This window comes from Salmo trutta, chromosome 2 (assembly GCF_901001165.1).
Source record: "Salmo trutta chromosome 2, fSalTru1.1, whole genome shotgun sequence".
Classification (NCBI taxonomy): domain Eukaryota; kingdom Metazoa; phylum Chordata; class Actinopteri; order Salmoniformes; family Salmonidae; genus Salmo; species Salmo trutta.
Window position 1 is genome coordinate 41,609,705 of NC_042958.1, and position 15,330 is coordinate 41,625,034.

Consider the following 15,330-nt stretch of genomic DNA (forward strand, 5'->3'; position numbering starts at 1 on the left):
CCCACACACTGGATATACTGTGTACACACACACACACACACTGGATATACTGTGTACACACACACACACACACACACACACACACACACACACACACACACACACTGGATATACTGTACACACACACACTTTGTATACTGTATACACACACACACTGAATATACTGTACACACACACACACACACACACTGGATATACTGTACACACACACACTGGATATACTGTACACACACACACTGGATATACTGTTCACACACACACGCTGGATATACTGTACACACACACACTGGATATACTGTACACACACACACATACACACACACACACACACTGGATATACTGTACACACACACACTGGATATACTGTACACACACACACACACACTGGATACACTGTACACACACACACTGGATATACTGTACACACACACACACCACACACACACACTGGATATACTGTACACACACACACACCACACACACACTGGATATACTGTACACACACACACACTGGATATACTGTACACACACACACTGGATATACTGTGTACACACACACACACACACACACTGGATATACTGTACACACACACACACACACACACACTGGATATACTGTACACACACACACACACTGGATATACTGTACACACACACACACACACACACACTGGATATACTGTACACACACACACACACACACACTGGATATACTGTACACACACACACACACACACACACACACACACACACACACACACACACACACTGGATATACTGTACACACACACACACACACACACACACACACACACACACACTGGATATACTGTTCACACACCATGCATGAATGCAGGCACACACACAGGACCAGCCGAACAAGTCCTCATACACTTTGATAATGTAATGTGAGGTCCTCACAAGTGCACAATTGTAGGGCTCCTAACACGTGTACAGTTGTAGGGCTCCTAACGCGTGTACAGTTGTAGGGCTTCTAACGCGTGTACAGTTGTAGGGCTCCTAACGCGTGTACAGTTGTAGGGCCCCTAACGCGTGTACAGTTGTAGGGCCCCTAACGCGTGTACAGTTGTAGGGCCCCTAACGCGTGTACAGTTGTAGGGCCCCTAACGCGTGTACAGTTGTAGGGCCCCTAACACGTGTACAGTTGTAGGGCCCCTAACGCGTGTACAGTTGTAGGGCCCCTAACACACTAACCCTGACCCCTGGCTCCTCAGGTCTCCTGGAGACAGTCTCCTCTGTGCTGCTCCACCCCAGCATGGCGGCCCGTCTGGCGGCGGCCTGGTGTTTACGCTGCGTTGCCGTGGCGCTGCCCTATCAGCTGACTCCACTGCTGGAGCGCTGTGCGGAGCGCATCAACAACCTGAAGAGCTCTCCGGAGGCCGTAAGCGGTTACAGCTTTGCCATGGCTGCTCTGCTCGGCGGCGTGCACCAATGTCCTCTGGGCATACCACATTCTAAGGGAAAGGTATGTACCTGTTTTGCCTGGCCCATTTCCCTCGGTTCAAACCCAGGCCCCTATCCAATCTGTGATGCAGACAACACGGACGGAATCCAGACATTAAAACTGAATTCAACAATATAATAAAATGTATTAACCTTTTAGTAGGGAATCGACTAAATGCATTGACCTTTTAGTAGGGAATCGACTAAATGCATCGTTACATTTTGAATACTTAGCAGGACAGGAAAATGGTCCAATTCACATACTTATCAGGAGAACATCCCTGGTCATCCCTACTGCCTCTGATCTTGGAGTGTGCCCCTGGCTATCCGTCAATACAAAAATTAAATGGCACCATCTAGTTTGCCTAATAAAAGGAATTTGAAATGGTTTATATGTTTACTTTTGATACTTAAGTATATTTAAAACCAAATACTTTTTGACTTTTACTCGGGTAGTATTTTACTGGGTAATTTTCACTTTTACTTGAGTAACTTTCTGTTAAGTTAGATTTTAGTCACGTGTGACAGTTCGGTCCTTTTTCCACCACTGATGTGGTGCTCTACCGGTAACCGTTAGCGATGATGCTAAAATCTGCTGGTAATGGAAAGGCTTCTCCCCAAAAAACATTCTGAATTAAACGTTAACTACTTAGTAGCCTACGCATACCTGGCAGAATGATTATCATGATTCAATTATTCAATCCATCGTGAATTTGGTTTGTAAACTCCATCACTACATAGACACTGATAAACAACAGCCTCTTGATATGTGAATACTGGAATTCAAGGGGAACTACACCAAAACATTCACATGTCTCAGATTTGTTTCAGACCTCAAAAGTAGTCTCCTGATTTTGTTTTAAGCATTGTTGTGGACTTGGATGATCTAATTTTGTTGTTTTTCAACAACAACAAAGTGCAATTATTGACCCCAATGATGTCTCTGTTCTAGCTGGTGTTATATACTCTGTAATCTCTCTGGTTATTCTAGCTGGTGTTATATACTCTGTAATCTCTCTGGTTATTCTAGCTGGTGTTATATACTCTGTAATGTCAATCTCTGGTTGTTCTAGCTGGTGTTATATACTCTGTAATCTCTCTCTGGTTATTCTAGCTGGTGTTATATACTCTGTACTCTCTCTCTGGTTATTCTAGCTGGTGTTATATACTCTGTACTCTCTCTCTGGTTATTCTAGCTGGTGTTATATACTCTGTAATCTCTCTCTGGTTATTCTAGCTGGTGTTATATACTCTGTACTCTCTCTCTGGTTATTCTAGCTGGTGTTATATACTCTGTAATCTCTCTCTGGTTATTCTAGCTGGTGTTATATACTCTAATCTCTCTCTGGTTATTCTAGCTGGTGTTATATACTCTGTACTCTCTCTCTGGTTATTCTAGCTGGTGTTATATACTCTGTACTCTCTCTCTGGTTATTCTAGCTGGTGTTATATACTCTGTAATCTCTCTCTGGTTATTCTAGCTGGTGTTATATACTCTGTACTCTCTCTCTGGTTATTCTAGCTGGTGTTATATACTCTGTACTCTCTCTCTGGTTATTCTAGCTGGTGTTATATACTCTGTACTCTCTCTGGTTATTCTAGCTGGTGTTATATACTCTGTAATCTCTCTCTGGTTGTTCTAGCTGGTGTTATATACTCTGTAATCTCTCTCTGGTTATTCTAGCTGGTGTTATACTCTAATCTCTCTCTGGTTGTTCTAGCTGGTGTTAAATACTCTGTACTCTCTCTCTGGTTGTTCTAGCTGGTGTTATATACTCTGTAATCTCTCTCTGGTTATTCTAGCTGGTGTTATATACTCTGTACTCTCTCTCTGGTTATTCTAGCTGGTGTTATATACTCTGTACTCTCTCTCTGGTTGTTCTAGCTGGTGGTGAGCATAGCTGAGGACTTGCTCCGCACAGCAGCCCAGAACAGCCGTCTTTCTCTGCAGAGAACCCAGGCTGGATGGCTGCTGCTGGGGGCACTAATGTCTCTGGGTGAGTTAGTTACCTACTACTACACCTAACACCTAACCTAACACCTAACCTAACACCTAACCTAACACCTAACCTAACACCTAACCTAACACCTAACCTAACACCTAACCTAGCACCTAACCTAGCACCTAACCTAACACCTAGCACTATTGACCCAGGCTGAGGCCCCAGCTAGCCCCGACATGTTCACTGTTTTGTCAGCCTCCAGGACTTACATTGACCCAGGCTGAGGCCCTGTGCTGTCCCCAGCTGGCCCCTAAATGTTCACTGTTCTGTCAGTCTCCTTACACATTTAGCTGGGTTTTTCAGCTACTCTTCTATATTTTCTGTGGAACACTTCATTACTCCCAGTCAGCTAAAGCAGTCTAGAGTGTTTTAACTTTCTTCACATTAACAGGGTGTATGGTCCAACACGACAACTTGTTCGGTCTCCAGAGCTGTCTAACACTGCTTATTTGTGAACATCACGCTGTGTCCAGGCCCGTCCCTGGTCCGCTATCATCTTCCCAAGATGCTGCTGCTGTGGAGGAACGTGTTCCCCCGTTCCCAGAAAGAGATGGAGGCAGAGAAGGCTAGAGGAGACAGCTTCACCTGGCAGGTTACACTGGAGGGACGTGCTGGAGCACTCTGTGGTAGGGAGATGCGTACATGCTCTTCAGTACAGTTGTAATGTGTGGCTGTCACCCTGGATCCCAAGGAGTTGTGCTTTATCTAAAATGTCCTCCCCCCTCTCTCTCTCCTCCCCCCTCTCTCTCTCCTCCCCCCTCTCTCTCTCCTCCCTCCTCTCTCTCTCCTCCCGTCTCCTCCCTGTCTCTCTCCTCCTCAAGCCATGCGTAGCTTCGTGGCCCATTGTCCTGAGCTGCTGACAGAGGATGTAATCCGCAGGCTGATGACACCTATAGAGTGCGCCATGACCATGATGTCACAGTGAGTATGATTGATTTGACTGACTGACCTGGGGAGGGATCCCCTCTCCTCCTGACCGGTTGTTGTTGTTAATTATGTTGTTGTTGTTGTTTATTATGTTGTTGTTGTTTATTATGTTGTTGTTTATCCTCAGTGTCCCGTCGGTCATCAAGGTGCATGGCACCCATCTAAAGGCCAGTGCAGCTATGGTGAGGCTGAGACTCTATGACATCTTGGCTCTACTGCCCCCAAAGACATACGAAGGTACGACTGGAGGAAATATTTTCAGACTCTCTTTTTAATTAGGCTTCGATCCAACCAGTTATTAGTCATACAGGGCTGGTTTACTGCACCCTGATTTAAGCCTAGTCCTGGAGCACAAAGCATATGTTCAATCTGGGTCCGGGAAGTTGTCCCTTTTACCTTTCCATCTCTCCTCTGTAGGTAGTTTCAATGCCCTGCTGAGAGAGCTGGTAGCAGAGTTCACTCTGACCGACAACTCGGCCAACACAACCACCTCGTTGCTACGCTCCCTCTGTCACTATGACGACAGTGTTCTCATGGGGTCCTGGCTACAGGAGACTGACCACAAGTCTATCGAGGACCAGGTAACTGACTTACCGTAAAGGTTAGAGGTTACGGTAAAGCGAAGTGCCCGTCTCCCCATGATGACTCCAAGCGGATGGAACATGACACGATTTTTATATAGAAATACATTGTGTAGAACCTCGTGGTTTTTCTGTCAGCTAGAATCGTGTCCAATCTGTTTTTTTCTATTTCTATCTACAATTTTCAGAACGTTTCACATCACTGAATAGACCCCCTGCTTTTGTTAATTGTGTGTGTGTGTGTGTGTGTGTGTGTGTAGCTCCAGCCCAACAGTGCGTCAGGCAGTGGCGCTCTAGAGCACGACCCCTCCTCCATCTACCTGAGGGTACCTATGGGCGAGGCCATGCCTGGACCCCTCCCCCTTGGCGTTTCTGTCATCGACGCCTCCGTCGCTCTGTTCGGAGTGGTGTTTCCTCATGTCTCCTTTAAACACAGGTGAGGCTACCTGTCAGTCCTAACTCTGACCCCTAACTCTCCGTAGCTCTGTTCGGAGTGGTGTTTCCTCATGTCTCCTTTAAACACAGGTGAGGCTACCTGTCAGTCCTAACTCTGACCCCTAACTCTCCGTAGCTCTGTTCGGAGTTGTTTCCTCATGTCTCCTTTAAACACAGGTCAGAGATCTAGTCCACTGACACTTGACATTCCTAGAAGAATCTAATATTGTTTGTCTCAGTCTTCAGAGTTGAATCAGCTATGCTTCTTCTAGATGATGTCAAACAGGGGGGCTGGCTGGGGGGTACTCCAGGAGAGGTTTAGGAAACTACAAACACGGGGACTGGCCGGGGGGTACTCCAGGAGAGGTTTAGGAAACTACAAACACGGGGACTGGCCGGGGGGTACTCCAGGAGAGGTTTAGGAAACTACAAACAGGGACTGGCCGGGGGTACTCCAGGTGAGGTTTAGGAAACTACAAACAGGGGGACTGGCCGGGGGGTACTCCAGGAGAGGTTTAGGAATCTACAAACAGGGGGGCTGGCTGGGGGGTACTCCAGGAGAGGTTTAGGAAACTACAAACACGGGGACTGGCCGGGGGGTACTCCAGGAGAGGTTTAGGAATCTACAAACAGGGGGGCTGGCTGGGGTTACTCCAGGAGAGGTTTAGGAAACTACAAACAGGGGGGCTGGCCGGGGGTACTCCAGGAGAGGTTTAGGAATCTACAAACAGGGGGGCTGGCTGGGGGGTACTCCAGGAGAGGTTTAGGAAACTACAAACACGGGGACTGGCCGGGGGGTACTCCAGGAGAGGTTTAGGAATCTACAAACAGGGGGGCTGGCTGGGGTTACTCCAGGAGAGGTTTAGGAAACTACAAACAGGGGGGCTGGCCGGGGGTACTCCAGGAGAGGTTTAGGAATCTACAAACAGGGGGGCTGGCTGGGGGGTACTCCAGGAGAGGTTTAGGAAACTACAAACAGGGGGGCTGGCTGGGGGTACTCCAGGAGAGGTTTAGGAAACAGTTTTTTATGAATCACTCATATTTGTCTGTTAGGCTGCAGATGCTGGACCACTTTGCGGAGTGTATAAAACAGGCCAAGGGGGTCAGACAGCAGGCTGTCCAGCTCAACATCTTCACCGCTGTACTGAGCGCCCTCAAGGTGAGACCTTTTTAACATGTACAATCTCCTGTTGAAGTTGCACATGGAAAGTCTCCTAAACACAAAGCCTTTCCAGTAGTGGCAGCTTACTCTTGGAATGCATATGAGTTGGGAGCACATTGGACTGTCTGTATTTGGCTGATATGTATCAGGGAGAGAGACCCTCCTGGACGGTTTTGACTCCAACCCTGTTCCTGGAGAGAGACCCTCCTGGACGGTTTTGACTCCAACCCTGTTCCTGGAGAGAGACCCTCCTGGACGGTTTTGACTCCAACCCTGTTCCTGGAGAGAGACCCCCCTGGACGGTTTTGACTCCAACCCTGTTCCTGGAGAGCTACCGTCCAGGACTGGCCCTACTATGGAGAGCCCTGCTATGTATCCTGTCCTCTCTTCCCCAATGAACCAGCCAATCTTTTCTCCTCCCTGTAGGGTCTGGCAGAGAACAAGTCCACCCTGGGTCCTGAAGAGGTTCGTAAATCCGCCCTGGCGCTGGTGATGGGTGCCCTGGACAACCCAAACCCCATCCTGCGCTGTGCTGCCGGGGAGGCCTTGGGAAGGATGGCTCAGGTGGTGGCAGAGGCCACCTTCATTGCCCGCATGGCACAGTACAGCTTTGACAAGTATGACCTGTCTGTTACTCATCTCTCTCTCTATCTAGCTTCATGTGTCCCAGTACAGCTTTGACAAGTACGACCCGTCTGTTACTCATCTCTCTCTCTATCTAGCTTCATGTGTCCCACGGACCTTCGTCTCTGAGATTGCGCTCTCTCTTGACCTGCTTGACCTCTTGTGCTATTTTTCTCTTAACCCCCGTATTTAACGTATGAACGCTCCCCTCCTCTCTCCCCTCCTCTCTCCCCTCTTCTCTCTCCCTCTCCTGTCTCCCCCTCCTCTCTCCCCTCTCCTCTCTCCCCTCTCCTCTCTCCCCTCTCCTCTCTCCCCTCTCCTGTCTCCCCTCTCCTGTCTCCCTCTCCTGTCTCCCTCTCCTGTCTCCCCCTCCTCTCTCCCCCTCCTCTCTTCCCCCCTCCAGACTGAGGTCAGCCCGTGACGTTGTCTCCAGAACAGGCCACTCCCTGGCTCTGGGTTGTCTGCACAGATACGTAGGAGGGATTGGTTCAGGACAGCACCTCAAAACCAGCGTCAGCATCCTATTGGCCCTAGCCCAGGATGGAACCTCCCATGAGGTCCAGGTGAGTGAACGGTGGACAGGTGAGGCTCTCTGAGTCTCAGGCTGCGTCCTGATTCGCCACCCTTCTCCCGACGTGTGTACTTGTACACTCGCTGTTGTGGTTTTAAAAGCGTAATCCTGCTGTAAACTTTGGCACAAGGTTTACCACTATTATTAAATGGTAGAGAATCTGTACACAACCTGCTTCACGAAGGCAGCTCCTTCCCTAATACAAGTCTGGCTTGGAGTTTGGAGAAGTGTAATGGGCCAGTTTCCCGGACACAGATTAAGCCAAATCCTAGATTTTAAAAAGCAGTTTCATTTGATTCTCCATTGAGTTTGGTTTTTAGTCCAAGTCCTTAATCTGTATCTGGGAAACTGCCCCAATGTTTAGTTTCTCCATATACTGTAAGATTTTGATCTGTGACCTCTGTCTCTCCAGACGTGGGCCCTCCACTCCCTGGCGCTCATCGTAGACTCCAGTGGTCCTATGTATCGAGGTTATGTGGAGCCCACCCTTTCCCTGGTCCTGACCCTGCTCCTAACCGTACCCCCCTCACACACTGAGGTACACCAGTGTCTGGGACGATGTCTAGGAGCTCTCATCACCACCGTGGGACCCGAGCTACAGGGTAACGGGCAATTACAACAAGACTACCATCTCTAGCTTCAAGGCTGGCTAGTATTGTCTCTAAAAGCATTGGTGTGCCAGTAGATGGCAGTATACGGATCCTACACATTTACAGAGAAGTCATGAATGTCGTCTTTACAGATTACAACTTTACTTTGACTGCTAATCAGAGGTGGAAAAAGTACCCAATTGTCATACTTGAGTAAAAGTAAAGATATTTTATTGGAAAATGACTCGAGTAGAAGTGAAAGTCACCCAGTAAAATACTACTTGAGTAAAAATCTACAAGTATTTAGGTTTTAAATAAACTTAAATATGAAAAGTAAATGTAATTGCTAAAATATACGTAAGTATTAAAAGTGAAAGTATAAATTATTTCAAATTGCTTGTATTAGGCAAACTAGACGGCACCATTTTCTTGTTTTTTTACATTTCTTTACAGATAGCCAGGGAACACTCCAACACTCAGACATCATTAACAGATAGCCAGGGAACACTCCAACACTCAGACATCATTAACAGATAGCCAGGGAACACTCCAACACTCAGACATCATTAACAGATAGCCAGGGAACACTCCAACACTCAGACATCATTAACAGATAGCCAGGGAACACTCCAACACTCAGACATCATTAACAGATAGCCAGGGAACACTCCAACACTCAGACATCATTAACAGATAGCCAGGGAACACTCCAACACTCAGACATCATTAACAGATAGCCAGGGAACACTCCAACACTCAGACATCATTTACAGATAGCCAGGGAACACTCCAACACTCAGACATCATTAACAGATAGCCAGGGAACACTCCAACACTCAGACATCATTAACAGATAGCCAGGGAACACTCCAACACTCAGACATCATTAACAGATAGCCAGGGAACACTCCAACACTCAGACATCATTAACAGATAGCCAGGGAACACTCCAACACTCAGACATCATTAACAGATAGCCAGGGAACACTCCAACACTCAGACATCATTAACAGATAGCCAGGGAACACTCCAATACTCGGATATCATTAACAAAGGAAGCATGTGTGTTTAGTGAGTTCTCCAGATCAGTAGAGATGACCAGGGATGTTGTCTGTTTAGTGAGTCCTCCAGATCAGTAGAGATGACCAGGGATGTTGTCTGTTTAGTGAGTCCTCCAGATCAGTAGAGATGACCAGGGATGTTGTCTGTTTAGTGAGTCCTCCAGATCAGTAGAGATGACCAGGGATGTTGTCTGTTTAGTGAGTCCTCCAGATCATTAGAGATGACCAGGGATGTTGTCTGTTTAGTGAGTCCTCCAGATCAGTAGAGATGACCAGGGATGTTGTTTTGATCAGCGTGTGAATGAGACCATCTTTCTGTCCTGCTAAGTGCTGTTGGGTGTCAGGGAAAATGTATGCAAAAAGTACTTTATTTTCTTTAGGAATGTAGTGAGGTAAAAGTAGTCAAAAATGTAAAGTAAAGGACAGATACCCCTAAAAACTACAGAAGTAGTACTTTAAAGTATTTTTACTGAAGTACTTTACACCACTGTTGCTGATCTCTCTCTTGTCTCTCTCTCTCTTGTCTCTCTCTCTCTTGTCTCTCTCTCTCTTGTCTCTCTTGTCTCTCTCTCTTGTCTCTCTCTCTTGTCTCTCTCTCTTGTCTCTCTCTCTCTTGTCTCTCTCTCTCTTGTCTCTCTCTCTCTTGTCTCTCTCTCTCTTGTCTCTCTCGTCTCTCTCTCTCTTGTCTCTCTCTTGTCTCTCTCTCTCTTGCCTTTCTCTCTCTCTCTTTCTCTTGCCTGTCTCGCTCTCTCTCCAGGTAACGGAGCGACCATCTCGACTATCCGCTCATCATGTCTGGTGGGCTGTGCCATCATGCAGGGTCACAGCGACTCCCTGGTGCAGGCAGCGGCCATATCCTGTCTCCAGCAGCTCCACATGTTTGCCCCACGCCACGTTAACCTCTCCAGCCTGGTGCCCTGCCTCTGTGTAAGTGTGTGAGAAAGGGGGCCAGCCTGGAGCCCTGTCTCTGTGTGAGAGGGGGCCAGCCTGGTGCCCTGCCTCTGTGTAAGTGTGTTTTTGGGGGGGGGCGTGGTAAAGGCTGCGGTCGGCCCGTCTGTATGGCTGACGAGGTCCCCATCTCGGCAGTGTAGAGAGACATTTAGAGAACTTCTAGAGTTTTAAGACCATTTCCTGTAATTCTATGGATTTTTCCATGGCTAATGCTGTTTTCTTCACTGCTAAATTCATTGTTTTTGTCATTTTTTTATTCTCCCTGACTATTGTCAGGGTGGTTGCTAGTTATCAAAGATTATATTATTAAAAAATATATATATCGGTCCATTATCGTTTCTAAATACTTTCACATCCCTAAAATGTTTTTAAAAGAACGGTGACCTGAAAAAATGTTTAGTTTGCCCAAGGACTGTAAAGGCAGAAAAATCCATGTGGTGATTGACACTTAAGTTGCATTTTCAGGTAGTGTGTGTGTGTGTGTGTGTGTGTGTGTGTGTGTGTGTGTGTTGTTGTTGTAGTTGACCTCTGTGTTGTTGTTGTAGTTGACCTCTGTGTTGTTGTAGTTGACCTCTGTGTTGTGGTAGTTGACCTCTGTGTTGTGGTAGTTGACCTCTGTGTTGTGGTAGTTGACCTGTGTGTGTTCCTTCCTCAGGTCCACCTGTGTAGCTCTCACCTGTTGCTGCGCCGTGCAGCGGTGGCCTGTTTGAGACAGCTGGCCCAGAGAGAGGCTGCGGAGGTCTGCGAGTACGCCATGAGTCTGGCTCGCAACAAGGACAGCAAGGACTCCACCACTGTCAGTAAGTAGTAGGGCCTGGCGCTAGACCGGGGACGGGCGACTGGCGCGGGGACGGGCGACTGGCGCGGGGACGGGCGACTGGCGCGGGGAAGGGCGACTGGCGCGGGGAAGGGCGACTGCGACGGGCGACTGGCGCTAGACCGGGGACGTAATGTGGGGATGTAATGTGCAGCAGATGGACCAGTCTATAGGGGGTAATGTGCAGCAGATGGACCAGTCTGTAGGGGGTAATGTGCAGCAGATGGACCAGTCTATAGGGGGTAATGTGCAGCAGATGGACCCGTCTGTAGGGGGTAATGTGCAGCAGGTGGACCAGTCTATAGGGGGTAATGTGCAGCAGGTGGACCAGTCTGTAGGGGGTAATGTGCAGCAGGTGGACCAGTCTGTAGGGGGTAATGTGCAGCAGATGGACCCGTCTGTAGGGGGTAATGTGCAGCAGATGGACCAGTCTATAGGGGGTAATGTGCAGCAGATGGACCCGTCTGTAGGGGGTAATGTGCAGCAGATGGACCCGTCTGTAGGGGGTAATGTGCAGCAGATGGACCCGTCTGTAGGGGGTAATGTGCAGCAGGTGGACCAGTCTATAGGGGGTAATGTGCAGCAGGTGGACCAGTCTGTAAGGGGTAATGTGCAGCAGATGGACCCGTCTGTAGGGGGTAATGTGCAGCAGATGGATAGTTAATCAATGGATTTGCATCATTATCTCCCTCTCTGTCCCTCTCTCTGTACCTCTCTCTCTGTCTCTCTGTCTCTGTCTCCCTTCTCTCTCTGTCTCCCTTCTCTCTCTGTCTCCCTTCTCTCTCTGTCTCCCTTCTCTCTCTGTCTCCCTTCTCTCTCTGTCTCCCTTCTCTTCCTTTCTATCCCTTCTTCCTTTCTATCTTTCTCTCTCCTCTCTCCCTCTTCACTTCTCTTCTCTCTTCTCTTCTCTATCCCTCTCTTCCTATCCCTCTCTTCCTATCCCTCTCTTCCTTTCTATCTCTCTCTCTATCCCTCTCTCTTTCTCACTCAGATCTGAACATCACAGAGACTGGTTTGGAGGGGGTTCTGTTTGGAATGCTGGACCGGGAGACGGACAGGAAGCTTTGTCACGACATCCATGACACTCTGGGCCACATGCTGTCCTCGCTCGCCGTGGACAAGCTCTCTCATTGGTTGAAGCTCTGCAAGGACGTCCTGGCTGCTACTACAGGTCACAGTCTGTGAAACTTGGCTTAACTCAGTGGTTTGGTGACGGGTTTAAATAAACATGTCTCTAATATGTATGTATGTAATGTATGTATGTATGTATGTATGTATGTATGTATGTATGTATGTATGTATGTATGTATGTATGTATGTATGTATGTATGTATGTTATGTATGTTATGTATGTATGTGTTATGCTCAGATAAGTCATGACTAGGACATGATGTGGCCATGTAATGTTGTGTTGATATATTTGTTTGGCTGTTGGTCAGTCTGTGATATTTATTTAGGCCGTTAGTGTTGTCTTGTTGAATAATGCTGTTGTTTTTTTTAAATGTCCATTCTCCCTCCCTCGTCTTAAAGGCTCAGTGTAGTCAAAACGTGATTTCTCTGGGTTTTATATAACATATTTCCACACTGAGGTTGGAATAATACTGTGAAAAATATGATAATGCTCTTTTAGTTTATAAGCTGTTTGAAAAGACGGCCTGAAATTTCAGCCTGTTTTGGTGGGATGGAGTTTTATACTGCCTGGTGACATTACCAGAGTTCCAAACCTCTCTGCCAATAACAGCTAGTTTTCTCCTCCCACTCCTCCCACTCCCAAACAGTCTTGGCAAAATTCTTGCTTGAGAAATTGGTCTTTGCTAAGAAGCTATTTTTGTTTATTTTTGATGATTTTAATGTTAAACAATCACAGTAAGGTATTTGTTACCCAGAAATGATTTGATTATGGATATGAAAACGGCTGCATTGGGCCTTTAATGTGTCGTGGATGCCTGTTCTTCCTGTGTGGGACGTTGAAGTATTCCTTCCTTCCTGTCCAGAGACTGGAGGAGGGGTTGTGGCACCGGTAGATCTGGGTAAAGAAGAGGACGACTCGGAGAAGCAGGATGAGATTGATGATGACATCATGTTTACGGCGCTGGGAGAGGATAATAACGCCAAGCCTTCTGTGGCGCCGCGTTGGGTGACCCGTGTGTTCGCCGCAGACTGTCTGTGTCGCATCATATTGCTGTGTGAGAACGCAGACAAGACCCACTTTGACCTGGCCGGCGCCCGCTCTGCTAAGGCCAAGAACCCTAAAGGTACACACACACGCGTACACACGATCAGAGAGCAGCCTCTAAGATGCCACATTAGGCTTTCTTTTTTATACGCTCAGAGACACTGCCAGTGGTTGGTCATGGAAAAGTCATGAAATTCCATCTGTCAAAATATGTATGAACCCTGATCTATTCCTCCCGCTGTCCCTCCCTCCCTCTATCCAGGTGATCTGTTGTTTCATCCCTCCCTCCTCTATTCCTTCCCTCCCTCCCAACATTCAGGTGATCTGTTGTTCCTTCCCTCCCTCCCACCATTCAGGTGATCTGTTGGTCCTCCACCTCTCTGACCTGATACGCATGGCCTTCATGGTGGCTACAGACCACAGTAACCAACCCTTTTTCTCCCTCTCTCCTTCCTTCCCTCCCTCCCACCATTCAGGTGATCTGTTGGTCCTCCACCTCTCTGACCTGATACGCATGGCCTTCATGGCGGCTACAGACAACAGTAACCAGTTGAGGATGGCTGGTCTTCAGGCCCTGGAAGACATTATTAAGAAGTTTGCTTCTGTTCCGGAGCCAGAGTTCCCAGGTCACGTGATCCTGGAGCAGTACCAGGCTAATGTGAGTCTATCAACAGATAATCAATGAAGATATGTCATTATTTATTTTATATAGTTTTATTTCACCTTTATTTAACCAGGTAGGCCAGTTGAGAACAAGTTCTCATTTACAATTGCGACCTGGCCAAGATAAAGCAAAGCAGTTCGACAACATACAACAACACAGAGTTACACATGGCGTAAAACAAACATACAGTCAATAATACAGTAGAAAAATAAGTCTATATACAATGTGAGCAATTGAGGTGAGATAAGGGAGGTAAAGGCAAAAAAGGCCATGGTGGCAAAGTAAATACAATATAGCAAGTAAAACACTGGAATGGTAGATTTGTAGTGGAAGAAAGTGCAAAGAAGAAATATAAATAATGGGGTGCAAAGGAGCAAAATAAATAAATAAATTAAGATAATCTATGTGTTGTATTTCTATTTATCTCGAGAAACCTTATTCAATGTTTATCTTCATTGTTCCTCAGGTTGGAGCTGCTCTTAGACCAGCGTTCTCCCCAGATACACCTTCTGACATCACAGCTAAGGCATGCCAGGTAACTGTCCTGATAGGCTCTCCACCTAACCACCTTCTGACATCACAGCTAAGGCATGCCAGGTTACTGTTCTGATAGGCTCTCCCCAGATACACCTTCTGACATCACAGCTAAGGCATGCCAGGTAACTGTCCTGATAGGCTCTCCACCTAACCACCTTCTGACATCACAGCTAAGGCATGCCAGGTAACTGTCCTGATAGGCTCTCCACCTAACCACCTTCTAACATCACAGCTAAGGCATGCCAGGTAACTGTCCTGATAGGCTCTCCACCTAACCACCTTCTGACATCACAGCTAAGGCATGCCAGGTAACTGTTCTGATAGGCTCTCCACATCACAATGAATAGCCTGCACACATTGGAAATCTCAGCCAAGTTCTGGCGATAAGAACATAATTTTGAGAGCTCGGTGAGTAGGATTTACGGGTGTGAATGTTGAAATGTTTAAACGAAATTGGGATTGTTAACATTAAGACAAAATCCCGAACCAAAAAAAACAGTTATTTTTTAAATTTTTTCGAAGAGTACAGTTGTAGAGTACTCTACTGTAGAGTACAGTTGTCTACAGTACTGTAGTGTAGAGTACTGTAGTGTAGTGTAGAGTACTGTAGTGTAGTGTAGAGTACTGTAGTGTAGTGTAGAGTACTGTAGTGTATGCAGCAGACAGTCTCAGCTAATCCTCAGTACTGCAGAGCTGAGTCATCATGTCTCTCTGTGTAGTGGAGCTGTAGAGCGCTGTGTACCAGTGTCAAGGCTCCGACTGATAGA

At 47.1% G+C, this 15,330-nt stretch overlaps 1 protein-coding gene across 8 annotated transcripts in view; it reads left to right on the forward strand.

Annotated features, from left to right (window-relative positions):
- The window catches only part of heatr5b (HEAT repeat containing 5B), a 97,880-nt gene that overhangs the window by 35,581 nt on the left and 46,969 nt on the right, over positions 1-15,330 (forward strand). For 5 of the 8 annotated variants that reach the window (XR_003868080.1, XR_003868082.1, XR_003868083.1 and 2 more), the window contains 17 exons: positions 1,236-1,486; positions 3,350-3,461; positions 3,941-4,093; positions 4,289-4,388; positions 4,522-4,631; positions 4,812-4,975; positions 5,236-5,411; positions 6,464-6,569; positions 6,999-7,189; positions 7,600-7,759; positions 8,180-8,369; positions 10,176-10,345; positions 11,025-11,169; positions 12,178-12,363; positions 13,181-13,441; positions 13,839-14,020; positions 14,493-14,561. Coding sequence is in view for 2 of the 8 variants with exons in the window: in XM_029702125.1 (XP_029557985.1) it covers positions 1,236-1,486; positions 3,350-3,461; positions 3,941-4,093; positions 4,289-4,388; positions 4,522-4,631; positions 4,812-4,975; positions 5,236-5,411; positions 6,464-6,569; positions 6,999-7,189; positions 7,600-7,759; positions 8,180-8,369; positions 10,176-10,345; positions 11,025-11,169; positions 12,178-12,363; positions 13,181-13,441; positions 13,839-14,020; positions 14,493-14,561 (2,726 nt within the window). In the remaining 6 variants the exon portion in view is untranslated. The remainder of the gene's footprint in view (positions 1-1,235; positions 1,487-3,349; positions 3,462-3,940; positions 4,094-4,288; positions 4,389-4,521; positions 4,632-4,811; positions 4,976-5,235; positions 5,412-6,463; positions 6,570-6,998; positions 7,190-7,599; positions 7,760-8,179; positions 8,370-10,175; positions 10,346-11,024; positions 11,170-12,177; positions 12,364-13,180; positions 13,442-13,838; positions 14,021-14,492; positions 14,562-15,330) is intronic. The other 3 variants (XR_003868081.1, XR_003868088.1, XM_029702132.1) reach the window with 1 other exon arrangement.